The following is an 18,031-nucleotide window of genomic DNA, read 5'->3' on the forward strand; positions in this document are numbered from 1 at the left end:
ACGGCCCAAATTGAAGGCTGAATTGCAGGAAAGAAATTTCCCAACGTGGGAAGTTAAGTCCCACAGTGCCACCTGCTGGCCAATTCATTTGCATCCTTCCATTTGCCCACCCATCCATCCATTTTCTGTACCGCTTATCCTCACAATGTTGGATGTAATTTAAAACAGCCGTAGTAGCCATAATTTAAGTTCACGTTCAGGAGCCGTCACATTATACACACTTGCACAATTTAATGAGGTCCTGTACGGCAGCTGTCTGACTTTGCCTTTTGTATGTAGCTAAACAGATGATGTGGATGTTCCTAATTTGCAATCCTCTTACTCATCAAGATACATTAATGTATGTTGCTGCAATAGACTTTAAATAAGGGGGGAGGGTCATTTGAATAAGATCACCGGCACAGTGTACACTAGTATGTGTGGTGTAAATTCTCAAAAAAAAAAAACACCAAAAAAAAAAAAACTGTCAAATGCAGATTACAATAACTAGTTTGTCACTCTTAAAGGAGATGAAGGGAATCCACAGTAATTCCATTTTTTGGGGATAGATTATGACATTGAGCATGTACAACTCAAATGGGGAGGAAAAAACAACACGTTTTTGAGAGAGGACATAAAAATAAACAATTGAGTTAATGTGGTTGCTCAAGTTTGCTCACTCTTTTACTGTATCTGCTGTGTCTGTGATAAGAATTAACCAAAATATTCAAATTCATGTTCATTTGACATCAGCATGCACCTGCCAACATTTAACCTTCTGATTAATCCCAAATTAGGTTCAGATGTTCTAGTAGGGTTCCTTTAATGTTGATGGTCTGAAACATTTTATCTGTTGGTGACGTAAAGAGAGACAGAATAGGCACTTGTCAATATTGCCTGTTGTAATACAGTAATTTTATCAATATGTAGGCCTAGTCCTGTTGCACTGTACTTTTGTGAGAGATTGTTGAGATGAGGCTGGCGGCTCCTTGTTGCCTCACATCCTGTCTTGCCCATGCGTTTGAATAGGAAATATGCAAAATTCAATAAATTTAACAATGAAAATATGGACATCATTGGATGCAAAAGGAAAATCAACATGAATCACAGTCTACATAGCTATAATAGAAAATAATTCTATGTGATCATTTATTGTTTTACTTTTCATTTACAGGTGAGGCTCAGCCTTCTCTGCCTCCCCTGAATGAATATCCCTGACAGAACCCTTGTCTACAGCTACGTTCACAATGCAGGTCTTAATGCTCAATTCCGATTTGTTTGGTGAAATCCTTTTTTTTTTTTTTAGTAAGCGTTCACATTACATATTAATTGCGACCTTAGTCAGATATTTTTTGGTGAATATTGAGAGGGGACTCCGCCGCTGTAGGTGGCGGTATACACCATAGAGATGTAATCCACCAGTAATTTAATAGAATACGAAGAAAAACAGAAAGCGACTGCGCCATGTGATGTTGTATAAATTTGCTTTTGTAATTCTTAGTAAACCATAGGGTTTCTTTGCTGTTTTCCATCTAAAATGGTATTATTATTCACTTCTTTGATTAATTCTAAAAATATTTCTGTTTCGTCATCCCCCAAACATACCTTATTTTATCATCTGGCATTGCTTTGGGACTACAAACGTACGTGCGACGTGTATTTTAATTTCTAGCATTTCCATTTAGTTTTATTTTCGCATTTCTTGAAAATTCTAATAAAAATGGGTGGATGGAGACCCCACTATTGGCAGGATGAGGGACAACAACAATGGACACAGACTAAGTCCAGACGTCCAGACGGAAGCAAAGCCGGCATCGCATTTCAAGACTTGCTTCAAGCGTGTGTCGACAAGAAGACGCTGAGGACGATTAACGGCTGCAATGTATAGGCCAGGTCTGGAGTAGCGCTGTAGCGCAGCCACAGGGAGTTAACGGAAAGCATAGAAAAAGAATCAGCGAAGAAGACAAACACTTTTTTTTTTTCTAACTTTATTGCAATCTACAGAAAAAACATGGCTTTGCATGTATTGAAACAACATGAAAAAGGCGAACACAGGAGACGTGACAATGGTGGGTGATTCAAGTACAACAAAAACATAAAACATAAGCAAACTAAGGAGGCTGCGCAAAACTACGACATGGCTAGCCGTCATCGTTGTTGACAGACTGACGTTTTGCGCGCAGTTACGCGAGAATTGGCGCATACGTCATCAATCTGCAACAATGCGTCATCATCGAGCTGCGACCATTACGTCATCACTGGAGGAGTATCGTGCATATGGCATCCAGACGGACGCGTACCGGGTGCGTTTTGAAATCTTTCCACTCTGGAGCCCGGTTTCAAAAGTGATCGGTTTCAAGCTCCGAAACCGCGCCGTCATGTGGACGCATGGCCTAAACGGTAAGAAATTTGTGAGGATACATTGAAACGGGCTTTAGTGTGCATGGGGCCTGAAAGACAACAGGAAATTAAATACACACTTACTAATTAGACAACGAGAGACACCTAGACATGACACACATTGCTGAGGGAACTGATTAGCTGACACATAAGTGTGAGATAAACAGCACAGGTGGACATGATAAAGCTTGACGAGACAAAGGGAGACACAAGGACAACAAAACACAGATCAAAACAGACAAAAGAAAACATAACAAAAACCAAACCACCTGAACCCGGATCATGACAAGTTTTCAGTGTTAATTGGCTAGCAAAATTATTCCACGCTTGAAAACCTCTGCTGTTGAAGCATAAATATTCACAGTACATAAACTTAGATTAACACCTTGAGTAAAAATAATTTTCCCTACTCAGAGCAGAGTTCTGATCATAATATTTTGACATTCTGCAGCAAAAATGTTTTGGGTGATTTTTTTGTTTTCTTTTTATCTCGACTTTAATTTTGATTTTATTTAAAATAAATGAAATCGGAATGAAATTTCATTTAAAATAAACTAAATCAGGGTGTCTCGCTCAAAGACTGTTGGACTCCTGCACAACTGTGACTCAAGTGAGCACAAGAGGTTCAGAGAATGGAATGATGCAAAACTAATTTGCCTTATTTCCAACTTACTGTAGTGTACACCTTTCCATATGTCTTTTTTAAACATGAAAATTTAAGGTCAGGAAACAGCTTGGAAAGGCTTTACAATCACAGATTTCAGATGCTCCCCCTTTGTGAGTTGGGGAATCGTCAGACCAGATGCACTAGCCACCAGCCATTTCAAGAACTGTGGTTGATCTTGCACCAAAGTATGTCAGGGATTGTACAAACGCTGCCATTACATTTGTGAGTCGCTACAGCAGATGATTTGACTTGTGCCGCTCAGCACTGCATGAGAGCTAAGAGGAGGGGGGGGGTCAAGGGCTTGTCTGCGTCATAGATCAGCGAGGCACACGATTCTTACAAGAACGCAAATATAAAGAAAGAAAGAAAGAAAGAAAAAATGGATGTGACCCTCGGAACATGTTTTGTTTTTTTGCCATAGGGCCTACTAGAATAAAGTGTAATTGCGCATCCACTACAGTAGATGGCAGTGGTGCCTGCTAACTGAAAATAATTGTCAAGTCCAAAGTAATGTTTACTAATCATATAAGCTTGTAATTTGCTGGTATTGCCACAATGCAAAGCAGAGGAATGGACATGATAATTTGATGTACACAATGTATTAAAATGTAAGAAATATAAACACATATATAGAGAGAGTAAAGTTGTAAAAAATGAACAAAGCAAAAATTCAACAATGACCTCAGCAGTTTTATCACAGTGATGCACATATCTGGTACTGCTTGTATCACGCTTTCCAATATCCTGTTTGCTCGAGTCTGAGGTCATTGTGCTGTGTTTGACTTCAGAAGAAAACGGCGGTCAAGTTGGGATTTCCAATAAGTCAATATTACACAGGCCATCACTGTCTTAATTTCCTGTTTAACAGTGGGACAAGACATTTCAGATGGCTTAGAGTGTGCTCTTTTTTTTTTTTTTTTAAACACATCACTATTACACGACTAGCCTTATAGTCCCTGGGTAACATTTACAGTAAGTGGTTTAAAAGAATTGGAAATGTAGTAAGGTGATGAGATACAAAATGAAGAAAGCGCAGGCTGTGCATATAAATATCTGTCTGCCAAAAAATGAAATAAAACCGAGGGACAGAAAGAGCTGGAAAATGAGACCAAAGGAAGCAGGTTTATAAATGAACATGAGTTGAAGTGCAGTGAGTCTGCGACTGACAAATAATGTAGGATTTGCACAGACGATGATAAGGTGGAGGTTATATTTCAATATCCTATCAATGCCACTGTCACAGCTATTTGTGTAAAATTAATTATCTCCATAGCAATAAATCAGCACGACCAAATATTTCACCCAATGTTTTTTTTTCTATTACACACTCCATTACCCCATACCAAAGATATTTCTTGTTGCTAAAGATCATCCGTCATGCCTTCACAGGATCATTTTTAGATGTCTTTTGGCTTGTTTTGCAACACTGTTTAAAATGTTAATGTACTTCAACTTAATTATAATAGCCTACTGAATATTTAATAACTTTTTCTTTGGCAGACAATTATCAAAGTGTTGAAAATTAATTTAGTGAATGCTTATTGAAGTCTATACATACAATATGTTGTTACGTTTACTTGAAAGTCATGTATGCCATCATAAACAATAGTCGATTAGAACTAACAGGCATCAAATCCCTTACAAAGCTGAGCTAATTTAGAATCTTGCATGCTTAGGACATTAGCAGCCATTGCTGATTATTGAGGCTTGGTCTTTTTAATGATGAAGACAAATTAGCTCATTATTAATTGTGTGTGTGTGTGTGTGTGTGTGTGTGTGTGTGTGCGTGCGCGTGCGTGCGTGCGTGCGTGCGCGGGCGTGCTTGTGTGCGTGTAGGAAAATATGCCTTACTCGTTTTGTTTGCTCATGGGTACTTCCTTTTTTCAAACACACACTGACAAATATGAGAATAAAATATTGAGTTGTTTTTAAAAAGAGGCTAAATTCAACAACAAAGGCTAAATGATGCGTTTAACCTCATGAGATGGATCTTGAATAAAGGTAAAGGTTACAATTTGCATGCACACACAGAAATCCCAAAGAGAGGCACACACACACACAGATGGCTGATGTGAATAGGCCGCCATGAGAGCACACAAACACACTCTCACGTGTCGGCACACACACGAACACGCACACACGCACACAGAAACACGTACACAATTTTTTAATAAACGGAATTATACGTTCACATGGTTGTGTTTATCTCATCACGTGCAGCAGCACATTTATATTTGCTGAGGAAAGAAGACTCACATCCTTGGAAGGAAATGTAAATAAGCACCCAAAAAAGCAATTGGAGGCAGTAATAATAATAAGAATAATAATAATAGTAATAATAATAATAATAATATTAAAATGTTATGCCTATTATTGTAGCCATGCTTGTGAATTGCGGTACAGTCTGTTATGGTTGTGCAGTTCAGATGGTCACCATTTGGAGGCGCTAAGAGACAAAGGGGGCAAAATCGAGCCATGAGAAGGAAAACAAAAGTACATTGACATTATAATCATTATAATTCTAAAGTGAACATACTAAAAGTAAAACACAAAGTCAATGTTGCATTTTTCATTCTTCTACTTTATTTGTCTTTGTCATAAGGACACTATACAAAACCATATTTCAACATGGAACTTCATTGGAATGTGATTTTGTCAAATGGTGCTCACAAACATTCAATACAAAATTAAATACAATTGTTTTATAAAAGTAACAAAGAAGAACAAAGATAGACGCACACGGAATATTTAGACATGCAGTGACAATATAAAAAATAGACATTTGTTTTTTCTTTTTCTGTACAAACATACATAGACACATATAAATATATAGAGATACAAAAGAGTGTATTTTTAAAATACAAAGATCAATTTGTACAGTTACATTCCATGATACAAAAACAAGAGACATAGCACAATATTCAAGTGAAGCAGTCTTTTTCTCACAGACACTGCAAAATAAGATCACGTAACAGTTGGTTTCTTCCGCTGCCATCTGTAAACATTACAAATGATATTAGGGAGTTTAATAGTGGATTCTCTGTCTATCACCCACAAACACAACAACAATTGTAGAGTCTGTCCTCTAAGTTTTTGTTTTAAGGTCATTGTGCCACTTCCGTTACAGTGCAGTGTTTTACTCTTCAAGTCTCTCATCCCAAATTGGTGAGAGGATATTTGGTAAAACAAACAAGACAGCCATTACAATGAGCACAAAGCGTTGATCATATTGATTCTTTATGTCTGCGCATTGAATTTTCTTTTTCGAGGGTGGTCAAATGACTCAGAGCAAACCATATTTCGCGCTCTAGGTCTGCCTGACGTCCTGCAGGAGTTTGTTTATCTCATGGACCAGTTCGCTAGCATCCATGCCACTCTCCTGGCGGTTCTCTCCACGTTTGCCGCCCTGGTAGAACACACCATCGAATTCATCTTCCTCATAGTTCTCTGGGATCTCTTCCATTGCAGGGAGCCATTTGAGGTGGGGCGGCTGAGCGTTGGTGGAGGCGGATGATGAGGGAGGGGCTGGGGCAACATGGCTGTTCCCAACAGAGCCACTTCCTGGATTTAGATAGTGGGTATTGGCAGCCCACGTGGCCACACCTGGTGGGTAAGCAGGACCCTTCCCGCCTGGTAACAAGCCTCTACGGCTGTCCTGAGGAACAGCGTTGTTGCTATGGTTACCGGGAACGTTGCCACCGCGCCCACTTGCTTTCTCGACGGAACTCGACGAAGTCGGGCCGGTTTCAGTGCACTCGCTATACGAGTCCATATTAGGGGGGAGGAGCCGCTGGAACACGCTGTTCATCTCCGTGAGAAGGGAGCCACCCCCTCCTGCAGGTGCACACGCATCACTTCCTCCTGCCGGCCCTGCCTCCTCACTCCCGGGCTCCTTGCCAAAAGTGGAGAAACTCTTGAGCTGATCGGATTCTTCCGAGGACTGGTCATCATCAATTTGAGGTTGCTGCGAAGACTCCTCCCCTGGGATGTACATGTTGTTGCGGTAGTCTGACGAGGATGTGGGTGAGGAGAGGGGAGGCATCCAGCACTGGTCAGAGTGTCCCAGGACCCGGCATTCATCCGTGCACAGTCGCATTGCTAAAGGAAAACAACAAAAAAGCATCAGGAGCTAGTCCAACAAAAGATAAAAATGTCCTTATGACACTTTTCACTAGGGATGGGCGAGTACCGATACCAGTATTGGCTGCTCTTTTGTGGCTGTTTTATGATAAAGAACTAGAAAATTAAAATGGGAGGAATGCAAGAATAGAAAATTACCATTAATTTCATGAATGATTTTAATGTCCTTCTATTAGTTTTTAACTCATTCACTCCTGGCCATTTTTACTGAGCCTTTTCATTGAAGCAACCCCCTTCGCTCCCAGCTGTTTTACTCAATTTTGACTGATTTTGCAAGGCCCACAGAATATTATGTTCTATAGCTATTAAAACGTGGAATCTACCAAACAAAAGATTAGAGTTTCTTCTTTCATCAGGAAAAAAAAGTATGTTTCCATTTTGCAGCATTTAGCATTAGAATATAGCTAAGTTTCATCATTATTCACAAATCTGTATAAATCAGTGGGGGAACTTTTTGCAACATGGTCCTGGTTGATGTCTTACTCTGTTGCCACCTGCTGGCCGTTTTTGTAATAACTACCATTGCTTCAAGCATTCTCTTCAGTTCAGAGGCTGCCTTCATTAAAAAAAAAAAGTATAAATGGTATATGGTAATGTTTAAAACATTTATACATTTTTGGGAGCAAATTAGTTAAATTACTTAACAGTCTTGGAGCATCTTATTTATTTGATCTGCTTTTAGTTTTTAGCTCCTTTTTATCATATTGTCCTTTAGCTTTACATTAAGCCTTTTTCTTTTTTTTGCCTTTTAGCTTTTTGCTCTTTTTATTCTGTTGTCTTTAAGCTTTTAGCTCCAGTGTTTACTCATGAGGAGCTGCCACACTGGGAGTGGTGGCCTTCTCATGGGGGCTTTGGTGGTCGTTCTAGAGGCTCCTAGAGGCTCCTAGAGGCCCGGGGAACTGGGAGGCGGTGGGGGGCTCTACTCCCTGTGTGGGGCCTGCAGCGGTCTATTTGGGCCAGATGTCTTTGGGATGGCACCGCTCCCTATGGCCGTGGGCTAACATCCGCCTCATGAGCTCTCCTTGGGTGCTTTTCCTCACATGGTTCCTCTGTGCCCCACCATGTTATTTTTTAATTTTAATTTTTACATAGTTCTCAGGTTGCGTGTGTATGTGTGTATGTGTGTGAGTGTGTGCGCGCTAATGGAGATGTTGGGGGGAGGTGGGGGGATGTTTTTTTTTTATATACTATAGTATGGATGTTTTAATTACACAGCATTTTTATGTATGAAAAGTGTTACATAAATAAAGTTTTATTTGATTTGATGCAATTTTTTTTCATACCTACACTGTCATTCATTGTTTTAGGGGGCAATTTTAAGTATCAAAAGTACTAGTGGTATTGGAACACGGTATCTGCATCGGTGACCACTCGTACTGAAAAATAGTGGTATCGAACATCCTTCCACACAGAAAAGCAATTTTAGAAACAAGTGCTCAGTGCAAAATAAGTAAAGTCAGATACATCAGAGGCATCACAGTGAGAGTCCGACATAACTGTCATCTTTAATACATGTCAAAAATTCTGAAGTGGAAAAGGAACATGTGCTATTGAGAATTAAACAATTCAACAGTGGGTGGTCTAGTGTTGTTTTTTGCATGAAAAGCGGGAAAAATTTGTTCACTTCTCATTTTGGAATATTAAAGTACGATGCCTGTTCAATATTTCACAAGGTGGTTCTGTCTTATTCTTAAACCACAGTTTGGTAATTGTTTTTTTTTTCTGCAGCCCTTCATACTTCTTATCAGTATGAGCAGATTGGTGCTTTTTTCAGATAAGAATATTGAGGCAGATAAGAAAACAATCACTAGATTTAGATAACTAAATGATTAATTGCTAGATTCCACCCGTGTGGCATCAAAGGTGGCTGATAAATTCATATTTGGTTGATCTTCCTATCATATCACATCTTTGACATATGCAGGGATTGTCTTGCTTCATCATATCCAGCATGATAAAGAATTTAAGCAAATTAAATCCAGAGAAACCCAGATACAGTAATCCTTACTATGCCTTAATTTGTTTTTACATATTACCATAAAAAAAACAGGGGAGGGAGGTGGGGGTGGAAGCCATTTAAATTGACAGACGCTGTCCACCACTCTCTATACATCACAATTAAGATGGAGAATACATTACATGTACCGCAAAAGACATACGGAGAAGCTCTCCGGGTTGCAGCGGGTGAGAGAGGGACCGAGTGACTGAGCGAGAGAATAACATAATTCTAAAAGCAATTACTGTGAATTCTCCTCAGTTCAGACATGAAAGTGCAACACTGTCACTCAACAGAGAGAAAAAAGAGAAAGAAAAGAAAATGGAGGGAAGGGGAAAAAACAGCACCCTAAGACGCATACCGATGAGTGACAGGCGACTCATCTCCGCTCCAGGGAGGATTTTACAGACACGACTCGGGGGGTAGATAACGCACACACACATACACACACACACACACATACAGAGTGACACAAACAGCCCGGCGCACTGTAACCTCTCTCGGTGTGATAACAAGCGTGGAAATGGGGTCTGTGCGGAAGAATGGGCAGAGCACAATGGGATTGTGTTTTGGGCTTGCTGAATGGCTGTATAGGCAGGTGTATGGACTATTAGTTGGCTCAGGCCTGACCTGTCCATAGTGCTAAAATTTGTCAGGCAGGATGTCCACAAAATTGCTGGGTGCAGTGCAGAGGAAATGGCTCAATTCAGTCTCCTTCCACAATGATATTACCTCTGCCAAGGAGGTTTGTTTGTTTTCTCCCGTGGCTTTATCTGTGTATGACTTCCATAGCTGCAGATATTGATAAATCAACCTGTTTCGATGACAGGTATCATGGATAGTTATTCTTCCAGCTGTTTTTTTTTTTTTTTTTGTTAGGCAATACATCTGTGTCACGTCTTAAAAGATTTGAATGCAATCATTTTTGCAGGGTCAAAAGTTGTACATTTAAACCGAGTTTCATCCAGCTCTGATGCAGATTGCAAGTGGCAGCAATTCAAATTCAATTTGGAAAATCACATCTAACATCCGTATCCATCTATAGTAGAGACGGACAACTGGCAGGCCGCAGTCGGCCACACTCTGATTAATTCCCTCCAAAACAAACGTTTTTTTTTTTTTTTTTTGGGGGGGGGGGGGGCTGAATTATTATTATTTATATATATATATATATATATATATATATATATATATATATAATATATATATATATATATATATATATATATATATACTGTATATATATATACTTTTTATTTTATTTTAATTATTTACATTTTGTTTTAATTCTTAAAAAAAACACTGTTGAACACACAGTACACCTTTTCCACACAAAAAAACTAAAATAAAATTGAGGTAAATTGAGGAAAAGATTCTGGAAAAATTGTGAAAAATCCCAAATGAGAAAAAATGGGGTTGGAGGTTTGGAAAGAAAAAATCAGCACATATTCGAATCCGCGGATGCCAAATTGCGATTATGCAGGGGTCTAATGCAGTTTTTAAGTTGTATTATTAACAATCACCACTAGATGGCAGACACGGCTTAAATGCACTTACAGAATGTAAAAATGCCCTTTACTACAACATGAGTAGGCATGTTGTAGTAAAGGGCATTTATACATATATATTGCAGGTTTGGAATGAAATAAAACATTGTACCTCAATAATACAATTTTTTTGAGAGAGTTGACTTTTTTGAAAAATGCCCAAAAAAATTTTTTATGTTGGTTTCTTGTTCAACAGTTATGTGCCATCCTTGAATGGCAATTTTCATGCAAAGGAGCCCTTTGCACTGGAAAGAAGAAAATACAGTATATCAAACCATTTGTTCTTGAATCAGGATAGTGGATCTTTTATTGGCCTGCATTTAGAAATTCATTAAAAAAATTATATATAAAAACAAATATTTTGCACATATCCTGTATTTTGTCCATATCTAAATTAGCATTTTTTGTCATACATCTAGTTATGAAGTGGATGGTCCAATGTGGCCCCCCAGTAGTACTGATAAAAAAATTCTGGCCCCCTCCAGCATTTAAGTTGCCAATGATCCATATTATATATCTTTATCTTGTTATCTCTCTGTATTTCGATACTGCTTCAAGTCCCTCTGTTCTGGTCTCGTATTTGAAAAGCAAAAACAAATCGAAAACATATTCATCCCTTCGCAGCATATGCTATCTTGAGAGGCTAAAACTGTCTTCATCACTTTTGCTTGATGAAATTAATCAGAGGTGTGATTGTGTTCTAAGGTGCGATGAGAGTGTGAGGCTGTTGGAGGTGTGTGACTCAGCAGAGAAGAGCCAGTTGAACAGTTGCAACAAGGCATGATCAGAATCCATCAAGGGAGCTTACCTGGATGGAGGCGGTGGTGCATTTCAAGATGTATCAGGTCAGAAAAGCCTTCACCCAGCAGCAACCTGTCCACGGGAGATTCTCTCCCCATTTCACAATCACTGTCCCCCGCCTCACTGTCCCCACGTCCACTGTCCTTCAGGCTGAACTTGTCCATGTCTTGTAATGCATACCTGGATGAAACCATCACAAAAAGTGCATGTTCAACGCATGAACAAATTGGAAATTGGATATCATGTTGTGTTTTATGAAATGTCTGCAGGGCAGACATTTTAATGAGTCAAATAATTTCAGTTACATTTCCAAATAAGCTTGTCCCATTTGTACTTCATGATATTAGGTCTGATAAATAAATATATGTCAAAATTAGGGGTGTCAAAATGAATGCGTTAATTTTGAGTTAATTTAAAGTTGCTTTAACGTCGCTATTTTTTTTTACGCACGATTAATGACCGACCCTTACTTGGAAAGCCAGTACTGGAGGAATTCCAGTCGCAGCGCAGCAGACACGTCCATGTCAAAATTTAGCCTGCAATAAATTTAATAATAATGCATATATTTGTGGAGATTGGGGTCAAGTTGCATTTTACAATTTTAAAAATGTGCAGAATTTCACAAGTTACTTTATACTAAAGATTAGATAGCGCTTAGTATGAAAAGAAAAATGCACCGAGTTGTCACCAACCTCTTACAAATGCAATTATGCCATCTAGTGGCAGAAAAATGACCTCAACACAAATTAATATCACACTATTTTTTTACAGTACAGTACATATTTTTAATTTAAAATAAATTTTATGAGTTATTATGAAATTACTGTATCAATGACTAAAAGATGCAGCCATATTTCTATTAGTTTTTAAAAAAAAGTCCCACTTTTTTGTTAACAAGAGTATGAAAACTGAAAAAAATAATTTTATTATTTATTTTATTGTACATTTAGAACATATTTGAGATTAATCGTGAGTTAACTATTGAAGTCATGCGATTAATTATGATTTTTAAAAAATGAATCGAAAAAGTATTGATAAGTCTATCAAATTATGTTATAAGCAGCACCAAGTAGTAATACTTTCATTCTCCAAATGTGTTCCAAAAGGAGACGAGCAATAGTTGGAACATTCTGACAAACGAGCTGAATATTTTGGAAAGTGAATGGCACTGGTATGTATGTTGACATTTGAAATGTGGAAAGAAGACAAACTATACAACAGGTTGTTGAACATGTCGCACAGATGTAAATCATAGACAACAAAGTGGTATTTAAAAGGTGAATAAAAATATTTTGACATTGTTGGGGCCGAGGGATTACCTGTAGCTGCGAGAGTATTTGTTGCCACGGAAACTGGGTCTGGGCTGGTACTGGCCCTGATGGAGCATGGACAGAAGCTGTGAGACTTGCTGTATCCAAAAATAATAAAACAAATGAACAAAAAATAGGGGAAAAAATGAAAAAGGTTGGGGAGGAATGGGAATAACAGATGGAAAATAAAGGAGATAAAGAGAGAGGGTGGGAGAGAGACAAGACAAGACAAAAAATGGATGAGTACACAAAATGAATGATGGAGAGGCTGCTCAATATGAATGACACAAAATTGATGGTGTTAAAACAAAAAGGGGGGCTTGCTCATGGGAAAGTGAGTCTCTGTGAATTCGGAGACACATGACTGAGGGTTGTCATGGATTTGGACAAACAAAGTCAAGACAAAGACATGGCTGTATCTATCAATACACTTGATGAGAGTTTTTACAACTACAAGGAAATTCTACCACACACAGGGCAGTGTGTGTGTGTGACTGTGTGTGTGTGCGCGCGCGCACTCACCTCCACCTGTGGAGTTGTATGTGCCAGCTCCAGGGCAAAGCTCTCTGGAATGTGATTGGACGAGATTGTCACCAGGCTGTTGAGGGATTGGCGACTGTGGTGATTCTGCCTGCTCCCCATCTGGGCTCGGTCCAAGGGGGGCGTGGCTGAAGGCGAACGGTGATGCGATCTGATTGGTAGGGTGCCGTTCACAGTGGGGACGAGGGTGATGTCTCCTTTGTGGATCTGCCGTGAGGGCTTCCTGGGGTGGTGCTGGTGGGTCGACTCGGCGACCCGGCAGTTGTAAGATTGCCTCGTCTCTTTCTTCTCTCTGTTGCAGTGAGCGGCAAACACCACCATGATGACCAGCAGCACGGCGCAGATTGCCCCCAGGGAGATGATGATAATCAGCGATGCGTCAAGTGGAGACTCCCCTTGGTCCATCACTTGGACGTGGTTCTCCATATTCTCATGCAGGTTGAGCTTTAGAACTGCTTTGGCACTGAGGCTCTCGCTTCCCTGATCCCTCACCACAACAGTTAATTCAGCATGCTCACGAGGGAAGTTCTCCAGACTGGCGTTGGCGTGAATTTCACATGTTCTCGGATCGATAATGAAGAAGCCTTCTTCATTGCCGCTGACAATGGAGCAAACGAGCTCAGAATTGATCCCCGTATCGCGGTCAGTCGCACTGACCGAGGTCACAAGATGTCCGGCTTCAGTGAACTTTGACACTGGGACATCAGCGCTGAAGTTCCACAGCTGCGGGATCACAATCACTGGAGGGTTGTCATTCTCATCCAGGATGTTGAGAACAATGGTGGCATTGCTGAACAGTGGTGGCTTTCCATCATCTTTGGCCTGCACAACAAAGGAGATGCGACTCACATCCTCCCTGTCAAATGTGCGCAGAGCGTAGATTGCACCATTGGAGGGGTCAACGGTGACGTAAGTGGAAATGGGGCTCCCGTGAACTGAAGTGTCCAGAATGGAGTAGATCACCTGCCCATTGACATCAAGATCTGGGTCTGCTGCCATGATGGAGGTCAAATATGCCCCTGGAGCGTTGTTCTCAGATTTAAAGATTTCAAACTGTCCCTTCTCAAAATGCGGCGGGTTATCGTTTTCATCAGTTACATGCACAGTGAAGTGTTTGATGGTGGACAGGCTAGGAGTCCCTTTGTCCTCTGCCACCACAGTCAGACTGAACTCTGACCTCTTCTCTCGATCCAGAGACACATTAGTCAGAATCATGTAGTTGTTTTCATATGTTTTCTGTAGTTTGAAATAACCTTGACCATGAAGCTTACACTCCACTTCACCATTCAAACCAGAGTCCAAGTCCTCCACCCTCACTAAAGCTACAAACGTATCCAATGGAGCCGCCTCTGATATATAAGCTGCATCCCCATTGCCCTGTGAGGACATGATATTTATGCTAATATCGGGTTTGTTGTCGTTTACGTCAACCACTTTGACCAGGATCTTGCAGTGAGCTGGCATGGAGTTTGGACCCATATCTTGAGCTTGCACGTCAATGTCATAGGAATTAGCAGCCTCATAGTCTACACGAGAAATGAGGGTCAGGTGACCGCTGTCTGGGTTAATTTTGAACGTCTCCATGATTTTGGGGGACACGTGACTGCTGAATGAATAGACTATTTTGGCATTCGTCCCATCATCTGCGTCAGTGGCGTTTAAGTCAATTAACAGAGTTCCAACAGGTGCATTTTCAGGAAGATTGATCACATAGGAGGACTTGTCAAAAATCGGGCTGTTGTCATTTGAATCTGCGACGTTGATCTTAAGCAGGGTGGTTCCGGTTCGGGATAGAACACCTCTATCAAAAGCCGTGTACTGAAGTTCATAACTGGAGCGCACCTCCCGATCCAGCTCTCGGAGTACCACCATCTCAGCATATTTTGCCCCATCGGTTCTGGACTGTATTTCAATGTTAAAAAAATTGTTGGGCTCTAAGGCATAGCTGTACAGGGAGTTCTCGCCCACGTCTGGATCCGTGGCGCTGTCCAGGGGAATGCGCGCTCCGACAGATGCGCTCTCAGATATTTCAATGGGGATTATGGCACGGGCAAACTGTGGCGCGTTGTCATTGATGTCCAGCACTTCCACCTCGACGTGAAAAAGCTGCAGGTGCTCCGTGGGCAACGTGAGCACGTCGAATTGGATCGAGCAGTTGAGATTCTTTTCACAAAGTTTTTCTCTATCAATTCTGGACTTGATGCTGATTTCTCCGTCCTGCTCGCGAACCGTGAGAAAGGATGAACTCCCTCTTTGCATGGCTCGGAAGCGCAGCGACACCGAGCTTGGAAGTTTAGCCAGAACATCCGCGACATCATCTTTTAAACGAGCAATAACCGAGCCGACCTTCTGTTCCTCGTAAATCTGATATCGCAGTGTCTTACCGGAGGCGTGAAGCGTTGACAGCACGAAAACCATGAAAAAACCCCACATTCTCAGCTGAAAGAGTCCCGTCATTATGTCCTTTTGTGGTCGAAATCAAGCAAAAAGAAGCTCCAAAATGTTGCAGAGGTCACTTCCAGATTTAGGCAACTGGATGAGGTGTTCCTAGTTGCATTGCTCCTCTTGAGACAAAAATACAGTCATATACAATATTGGCTGAATTGCGCCAGTTTTGATTCAAAATACCCCAATTGCGCTGTCATACAGATCTGTTGCGCACATCGAGTTCGCATAACAACAGCCTGTATTGAAGAGTGCGCGCTTCTCCCCTCCCTGCGTGCGTCCGTGCGCCTTTCGCTCTCCTCTCCTCTACTCTCTCTCCCTCACTTTCTCTCTTTCTCTGTGTGTCTGAGGCGTATTTGCACTGAGACTCACTCAAAATAGCCCGCCTCTACATTAGCTTCTTCTTCAATCAAATACTGGCTGGGGGCCACTCAAACTGGTGGAGGAGGCGCAAGAGGAGATGGAAATAGGAAAACAAGGGGAGGGGGAGAAACCCCGCCTTGCGGGGGTTCACTTTCCCCACATTTCACACTAACGCACACACACCCATTGACAAGTAATAAATAAACCTGTCGAAGAAAACATTCATTCACAGTTTTGTGACATTTTCACTATAGGCCAACTATAAAACCACAGGAGGACCTAAAAGTCCTGCCTTGGGTCTGTTCCCCTTGACAGTATGGAGGCAACTTAACCCAGTCTTTGCCAAAATTATTAACTTTCTAGCATAGCTCAGCCATGAGCAGCTGTCACCCAACTCCTGCGTAAAAGTCTTGTATGCACAGTAGTATTACTATCTCATCTGAAGTTGCAGTCCACACTTGGCACCCTCTCCCTCCGTGCTCTTTGTTGAGAGGGTTTAGAGCGCATTATACTCTTTTTTTTTCACATCACCTGTGCTTGTGTGAGAAGAGGAGCCTGTTAAGCTGTGTGGCGAATCGTATTAAAGTGCCGTCTAATGGATGCATTTAAATATTGGGTCACGCTGTGGAACACTTCTAGTCTCGTGCTGAAATCTATTCATCATCACTCCAAACTCTCCTGCTGGATGCATGCATGTTCGCAAAAACAATGGTGTTAGGGTTGTTTTATATCCCCCATTGTCAAATTAAAAATGTGAATTCTGCTCTTAGACAGAGGGGAAATGGGGTTGGAGAGCTTTAACGAATGTGCGCAACGGGCACCGTGCATTCTGGATACCATCTGGCGCGGTTTGTTTGGCACCAGAACCCAGCGATTACAGTCGACTAAACAAGACTTCAGCGGAGCTCTGAACCCAGAACCCGCACACAAATGTGAGGAAATTAGCTTGTCATGGAGGATTGTAAAAATACCAAGCGGTGGTTCCAACCCATTTGCACATTTTGCTCAGACACACATTTGCGGTGCCTCAAAGGCACATTTAGAGTAAAACTAATTTGGACTTCAGTGGACTGTGAGAGTTTACTAAAACCTTAAACAAAACCATAAAATGAGAAACTCTAAATACTGGAAAGAAATACAAAAACAGCAGTGACATAGCAGTGAGCAGTAATTAAGACAAAAATGTTGACTTTGTTAACTAAATTAATTGTTTAGCTCATTATAAGTTTGCCATTTTGCTTTTTAAGTTTGATAAACATGTTTCAGGGCATTATATAAAAGCACATATAGGAAGAATAACACTACAAATACCAAAATAAGTAGACATAGCAGTTTGCGGGTCAAAATGTGGATTTTGCACCTCATTAAGCTACTGTGAAAATCAAACCTGAGAATCAAAGATTTTTTTTCCGAACTGTGAAAACTTGATCAAAAAGTTTAGCTGGAATGGACGCAGGCACGTAAAGATTGCCGCAACGTGTTTACATCACCTACTCACAGTAGGCTGTTGACCGTTGAGGCTCAACCAGCAAACTAACAACAACAAGCTTCACTGGCTACAAGTATGGCTAAAAATGTTTCGGACTCGCTCCTGAGTCAGTCATCGTCATCGCCTCAAAGCAGAGAATAATCTACACATCTGACAAGTATCGTTCTCATGAAGGAATGATGAAGAAAGACGGAGAAGCCACGCAAAGTACTAAGCTAACCTAAGACTGACACAGCAAGCATATTCAAGACCAAAAATAAGTGCTTGGAATGATCAAGTCCACTTTTCACAGACATCTGGCTGGAACTGCGTTAAAGTGGAGAACATCCAACTTTGAACAACAAAATAGCAAGA

General features: G+C 40.7%; 1 protein-coding gene across 2 annotated transcripts; it reads right to left on the reverse strand.

Moving 5' to 3' along the window:
* Positions 1 to 5,606: 5,606 nt before the first annotated feature.
* Positions 5,607 to 16,139, reverse strand: pcdh18a (protocadherin 18a). Of its 2 annotated transcripts, none has more exons than XM_077571942.1 (4): positions 13,363 to 16,139; positions 12,850 to 12,905; positions 11,538 to 11,710; positions 5,607 to 7,144 (listed from the first exon to the last, which is right to left on the reverse strand). In XM_077571942.1, the coding sequence occupies exons 1-4, from the start codon at positions 15,835 to 15,837 to the stop codon at positions 6,354 to 6,356; spliced, it is 3,495 nt and encodes a 1,164-aa protein (XP_077428068.1). In that variant the 5' UTR covers positions 15,838 to 16,139; the 3' UTR covers positions 5,607 to 6,353. The 2 variants fall into 2 exon arrangements, with proteins under 2 accessions (XP_077428068.1, XP_077428067.1); XM_077571941.1 differs by having other exon boundaries at positions 12,850 to 12,938.
* Between the last annotated feature and the right edge of the window lie 1,892 nt (positions 16,140 to 18,031).

Source organism: Vanacampus margaritifer, chromosome 7 (assembly GCF_051991255.1).
Source record: "Vanacampus margaritifer isolate UIUO_Vmar chromosome 7, RoL_Vmar_1.0, whole genome shotgun sequence".
NCBI classification, from domain to species: Eukaryota; Metazoa; Chordata; class Actinopteri; order Syngnathiformes; family Syngnathidae; genus Vanacampus; species Vanacampus margaritifer.